Source organism: Frankliniella occidentalis, unplaced genomic scaffold (genome assembly GCF_000697945.3).
Source record: "Frankliniella occidentalis isolate FOCC.00 unplaced genomic scaffold, Focc_3.1 Scaffold132, whole genome shotgun sequence".
Taxonomy (NCBI): domain Eukaryota; kingdom Metazoa; phylum Arthropoda; class Insecta; order Thysanoptera; family Thripidae; genus Frankliniella; species Frankliniella occidentalis.
In genome coordinates, this window is record NW_026267259.1 from 102795 (window position 1) to 109496 (window position 6702).

Consider the following 6702-nt stretch of genomic DNA (forward strand, 5'->3'; position numbering starts at 1 on the left):
GGCGTGGGGGCGGACACTGCAGACGACACTAGCAGACGATGCACCGGCCACCGGTCCGGCCAGGCCTGCTGCGGCCATGAGAGAAGGGCGCCCTGGAGAAGAAGCTTGAGAGCCCCTGGACCCCGCTTTTGCAACTGGGAAACCAGTAGGCGGGCACACTTTTTATTTTTCGAGGGCGGCGTTGCGATTTTCGGATTCCTGATAAAATTTCCTAAAGAAAGACGTTTTCCCCGACTCTTTGCGTTGAAAAATAAGGTAGCGCCAGCCTCTCAAACCGCGCCGTAGAGCCCGCAGGGAAGTCGCGGCCCGCCTGGCTGCCAGCGCGTCTGGGCGGCAGCGGCCGGGCGGCTGCCTGCCGGCTGGCCGCGGCGCTGCGCTCATGCGCAGTGCGCCTCGGCCAGCCCCCTTCCACCTGCGCTCCGCGCGGTCCCGCGTTTTCGTGTTGACATTCGGATCGGAGCGAAGAGGGGCGTGTGGGTGCTCACACGGGCGACTAGGCCGTTTATTTTAACTAATTTGTAGGAATTGTGAACAAGGTAAATATTTTGTGGTTTTGTATTTCTTTTACAACGCATTATCTTGAGCTAAATCTGCTCACCGACAAGTATTGGTTGTTGATAAATGTGTTTATTTTTAATAGAATGGACTCGTCTTTGCTCGACGAAAACGGGAATTCATTACCGTCGTTCACATCCACACCAAAGGCAAAAAGGAAGCGGCCTATATACGAGTGCCCATACTGTGGGAAAGAATATTTAGTTCAATTTTACTTTAAAAATCATGTCGAGTCTCACTTGTCCCAAGGTAATACGCTCATTCTGGAGGTTATGTGTTGCTGAAGCTTTCTTTATATAGTCAACTAAACTTGTATTTTTGTAAACTCTTTCCAGCTCAACTTGATGTCAGTCAGGATGTTCACTTGGATGTCAGTGATTTATCCATTATTGAAGACACCCCTGCTTTCAAAAAGCCAGCACCACCTGCCTCACAAAAGAAGACTACAACAAAAACTGTTGCAAAGAAAACAGACAGCAAGAGGCCAAAATTAATATGCACTTATTGTTTGAAAGAATATATATGTACTAGGTCTTTCAAATCTCACCTAAGAACTCATACTATTCAAGGTACGCATTGCATTTACAGCGCTTTGGATTTTTCGCTCTAAGTACAATATGTAACAGTTTTCTTTACTTCCAGTTGCTGCTATGAAATACCCAGACACAGAGAAAATTCTTGATAACGTAGTTGAAATTTCCAATGCTGCTCTGACATCTGTTTCCAATTGTCCTAGTTACGGGAAATGTGGTGAACAATTTAGGGCATTTCTTGGTCATGTAATTTCAGAACCAGAAAAGTTTGAAAAGTTTAGTGCAGACATTGCAAGAGAAGAGTTAACTGCTATTTCTAAAAAGAAATGTCTTCTCCCACATGCCCTTGTGAATGCACTTTTTCAGAAAATGGAGGAAATTTTATCTGATGATAATTTTTGTGAAGCTGTTCTGTCTGTCTTTGAGGGCCCATTGTTTTCAAGTAATGTACAGTCCCAATTCCTTCTAGAATTTTTGTTGAATTTCACCACAGAAATTTTTAAATTTATATCTAGACATTTTAGGAGTGGTGTGACTATTCATCATTTATCAAAGCAAATTCCTGAATTAGATGCTGAAGACAGGCATGTGATATTTCATGTTGGTGGGTCCATTATGCAAGGGTACCTAAGAATCGGTAAAAGAAATAAAGGAAACACAAAGTGGCAAACTGTTACTAAGACTTTACGGGACAGGCTACTCTCAACTGAATCTGAAGTGGGTGCAGATGCAGCGTGGACCAAGGATTTGGACAATGGTGGTTTGCTGTATATTTGTAAGCCTTTGCAGGATTTTTTTATAAAATTGACGGCAATTGTCTATGCTAGTGAGAAGAGTGATGGTTCCATTCCATACGAACAAGTACTCAGCAAGGTAGTTAATTCTGATGTTTCAGTTCTCTGGGATAATGTTATCAAAGATTCTTAATCTGAGGAACTTTCTGTAGGCTTATTGAATGATGTCGTCCTGTGTTTCTGTAAAGCTTGTGGTCGTGGTGTAGCCAAGAGGAAACTAAATGAGTTGCGGGAGAGGCCTGTCATTGGCATGGCAACTCGACATGCAGTTGCTTCTCGGAAGAAGTAGTAACATGTTAGTGATTTTGGGTGGGATTGTGATTCTAAAGTATTTTATTTTGTGATTCTTGTCTTTATAGGTACAAGTTAGAACTATATTTTATTTTTGACTGTGATTTGTTTTAGTCAATCCAATTGTAATAGTATGTTAGGAAATACTACCTGACTATAAGTTTGTTTAACTTTTAAGTGTTTGTGTCAAAGAACTCTTAGGTTTTTTAAATAGATGGACATAAAAATGTTAACTTTTTACACAATTTTATTGATGTATTGTTTGACATGGCTAGAAATTTATAAATGTGTTCAGTCTTAATGGTACAGGCAAATTTCTTAATTCTACTTTCTTTCAAAGTGTTATTTTTCTAGAAAATATGTTTATCTGAATAAAAAGCTATTTAACATTCAAATACATTAGTAATACTATTTTAATATCACAAGTCATATTCACATTTCAACAAATCACTTTTAATTATTCTACAGCAAACTTTGGAATTCTAGCACTCTGCAGCTTAGGCAATTTTTCTGTTGTAACTTCAATAGCATTATCCATGTGCTGCCCAGAGTTTCCTTTTCTTTTCTTTATTCCCATTTCTCCAATAGTGTCCAAATCACGGTTTCTCTTCAAAGTCTGCCTTAAATTGGGATGTGAGCTTCCCCCCTGCCCAGCACGTAGCTTGCTGAAGTGCTGCTCGAGGGGATCCTGGGTGAATACTCTGGCATTAATAAAGGTTGCCCCCTCTTCAAGCATAAATGTGACCAGAGGTTGAAAGGCCAATGTTGACATCCTTATTCCCTCTAAAGTTTGCTTGCTGAGCAGCTTGCGGTCTATAGGGGTCAGGTTTTCACCGTCATCAAGCTCTTCAATGGCACTTCCATCCAAATCCTCTACAACTCCTGTGGAATTTAAATCAATTGTTGAGTTTGGATTGGATTTTGCATCATTCTCCCATTCGTCAAGATACTTTAGAAATCCATTTAACAAATCAAAACGTGAATCAGTGGCTGATGTGTAAGCTGCCAGATTTTTATTTCTTGTCTTGACAGCGATTGAAGTGTGAGCTCCATTTAAGCAGTCGAACCAATCATTAACCAGTAGTATGAAGTTTGCAGTCTCTTTCACTTCTGGCCAACCTTGGCTGCGAAGATCCAATGCTACAGTCTTGCTCATTACTTGGCCAGCATACTTCACTTTCATACGGGCGTAACTATCTGGGTACACATTCATTGGACTCAATTTGTAAGACTTCCGTAGGGTCTTGCCTCTCTTGGCCTCATACAGTTTGATGATGTGTTCCCAAGAGATACGACTTCCATTTTTAAACATCTTCCGCCTGCTCTTCTTATTATCCCATCTAGAATTTAGGAAACAATTTCTAGTGGTTTTTAGGAGGTGGGGAACATCAGATAAGAAAAATAATTTTCTGTCTTTAGCACACTTATTCCAAGTGTCAAATATGACACCACTTGGATGTATGGTTGCAGGTGTGTGAGATTTGATAAAAGCACGATTAACACTGGACCCATCACAAACCATGGCTATCACTGCAATGCCAGATCTCTCTAATGCACCTATAACTTGCCAAGTCCATACTTTCATCTGAAGTGCTGACATAGTGTTCACAGCAAATGTTGCAATGACTTTTTTAATGCCATTAGTCACACCTTTAACCATATATACCATTATTCTTGATGCTATTGTTTCTCTACACTCCTCTTCTGGCTTATCCAGGGCCTGCTCAAAACTCTTCACCTCCTTATCAATTTCATCAAGAGATGTAAAACCAACCATTTGTCAGGTTGATTTTTGAAATACAAGGTTTTGAGAGATATACATTTCATCACCCATTAGAACATGATATTTCTTATGCACTTCCTTCTTTTGAGTTTTGGCATTTATTTTTTCTGACATTTCCTCAACAGTTTCAGCCAATTTCTCTAAAACAGCCTTGTCAATGCCTTCCTCAGCAGGTCTTGCATGAGAATAATCAAATAAGGTTCGACTGGAGGGGAGTTTCACCATACCTGTGTTACGTAACATCTCATAGGCTGCTGGTGAGGTGATGTTGAGTGACAGGGCCAAACGTATCATTGTTGGGTGCCATCTCATTCCTGAGGCTGACTTCACCTGAGATGCCTTCACCTGCTGTTGTAGAAAAACACTCTGAGCAGGACTTAAATCACTTTCATTCAAAAGATTTGTAAGAGAATCAGCCAGCTGATAGTCAAGCTGCAAGCTTTCCTTTTTAATGACTTCTTGCATTCTTACACGAACACGGGACAGTTTAGCTTTCAAATTATCTATTTCCTTGCGTTGGTCTTTCAACTTCTTTAATTTTTGGTCTTCAGTCAAAGCAATGTTGGGAGTGTTTTTGTGTCGACTCTCTTGAGCTGCTGCATGTGCCCTTCTTTTTAATGGTTTAAGCATTTTGGTGCATTCAGGACACCGCCACTTATTGGATTTAACTAACAACTTACAAGATAAAGACCGAAATGTTTCAACATATCTACATTCCTCATAAGGATTTTTATCTATTTCACCATACTCACAGGAATGCCACACATCTTGATAAACTTCATCATCATATCCACTGCACACTTCCATTGATCTTAAGTTATTAACAATACACACTATCCTGTCTACACATTCATTTAAATTAAACCAGTTGATAGGTAGTGGCACAGTTGAATTGCTCTTTGGTAGGTAAGGTGTTACATCAAAAGGTTTACAGTGCACAAAGAGTCTAACTTCACCATCTTTATCAAACTCTAATGATCGCTGTATTGCCTTTTGTCTCTGCTGGTTTGATAAATACATCACATGTAGGTGGTCTCTGTCAACTACTGATATCCATCTTCGAGGTAGAAAGGCATCCACTTTTTGTTTTGCTTTAAGAAGTATATCAGTATCTGAAGCATAACCTGCAGCCAGCTGTAAATAAGAGAGGTATTAAAGATGGTTCTATGCATTTTTAAATATTTTAAAGTTTTATACAATATGCAATAAATATTTAATTGACTTTGATAGGTGTAATATTTATAGTACGAACCTCATCATCATTGGGATAAGGAAAATATAATGGAGACATGTCAGGGTTGTACGCAGTTTCAGTATGCTGTAAGAATACAAATACAAAACCAAATTAGAGTATATTTATATGAGTGGTGAAATGTCAATAGTATAGTACAAACCTTTTTAACATCACAAGTAGAAGGTGAAGACAATGGCTGTGATTGTAAAATGTCAGGAACACCATTCTGATAATCAACCTCTTGCTCTTGAGTGCAAAGTAAATGCGATGGAGACAACTCAGAAGTATTTGTCCTTTCAGTATGCTGTGATAATAGAATTACATGAGTATTACTAGAGAGTAATAATTCCTATTGTATAATGTCAATAGCATTCTGGGTACAAACTTTTTGAATATCAGTTGGAGCGAGATTCAATTGTGATTTGCCACACATGGAAAAAACTTCAGTCTTGTGGAACGGTGAAACTTCATCAACAACATTCTGATCATGAACCTCTAGCGCTTCAGAAATGTTGGCAGTTTTATCATACTGTAAGAATAGAAACACAAATGCATTAATAGATTATTTTAGTTTTTTTTGGAAGATGGGAGTTGTAACAAGTATTTTGAGTACAAACCTCTTCTGCACTAGGGCAAAAAGAATTAAATGGAGACATTTCACAAGTGGTGCCTGATGCAGTTACCTGCAAAAAAAAAAATCATAAATATTAACAAAAAGTTTAAAAGGATTTTTTGCCATACAGCACAATGGAATACAGACCTCCGAATGATTTGTGAGGTCAGGTGAAAATGGCAAGCAGACTCGAGGAGACAAGTCCACTGATTCAGTCTCACACCCATTATTGCCTGGAAAATGTTCACTCCCAGGGTCCTGCGCAACACGAAGAAAGAAAAAATATACTTTCAGAATAACGCAAGATTATTATTTCTTTTAAAGAATTGTTTTGATTCTTCAACCCCAACCTCTAATCTCACCTGTTCTTCAATAGAATTTTCATTTGGAACATCACTACTCTCTTTCGCCTGCTTCGCATTAACAGGTGGCCTCCGGCCTTGCTTCTTTTTTGTGTCGCGACGTCTTCTCGACTTTTTTGGCATAGTTCAAATTTACTCGTTACACCAAATTACGTACTAAAGTAAATGCATACCGAAAACAATAACCTCTCCAAACGCACGAGTCGGGTCGCGCTTCGGTTGTCGGGTCGGCGTCGGCTGCTGTCGCTCGGGAGCGGGAGCTGGGGAGAGGGGGGCGGGCCGAGGCCTACTGCGCATGAGCACAGCGCCGCGGCCAGCCGGCAGGCAGCCGCCCGGCCGCTGCCGCCCAGACGCGCTGGCAGCCAGGCGGGCCGCGACTTCCCTGCGGGCTCTACGGCGCGGTTTGAGAGGCTGGCGCTACCTTATTTTTCAACGCAAAGAGTCGGGGAAAACGTCTTTCTTTAGGAAATTTTATCAGGAATCCGAAAATCGCAACGCCGCCCTCGAAAAATAAAAAGTGTGCCCGCCTACTGGTTT

The 6702-nt window shown here is 40.4% G+C and overlaps 2 protein-coding genes across 2 annotated transcripts; one reads left to right on the plus strand and one right to left on the minus strand.

The window, feature by feature from the left end:
- The first annotated feature begins 396 nt into the window (after positions 1–396).
- Positions 397–2219, plus strand: LOC127750084 (uncharacterized). Its single transcript, XM_052270639.1, has 4 exons — positions 397–536; positions 641–804; positions 891–1124; positions 1198–2219. The coding sequence occupies exons 2-4, from the start codon at positions 642–644 to the stop codon at positions 2013–2015; spliced, it is 1215 nt and encodes a 404-aa protein (XP_052126599.1). The 5' UTR covers positions 397–536; position 641; the 3' UTR covers positions 2016–2219.
- Positions 2220–3953: 1734 nt separating this feature from the next.
- LOC127750083 (uncharacterized) lies at positions 3954–6388 on the minus strand. Its single transcript, XM_052270638.1, has 7 exons — positions 6166–6388; positions 5951–6061; positions 5808–5873; positions 5576–5719; positions 5351–5494; positions 5209–5274; positions 3954–5090 (listed from the first exon to the last, which is right to left on the minus strand). The coding sequence occupies exons 1-7, from the start codon at positions 6286–6288 to the stop codon at positions 3954–3956; spliced, it is 1791 nt and encodes a 596-aa protein (XP_052126598.1). The 5' UTR covers positions 6289–6388.
- Positions 6389–6702: the final 314 nt, after the last annotated feature.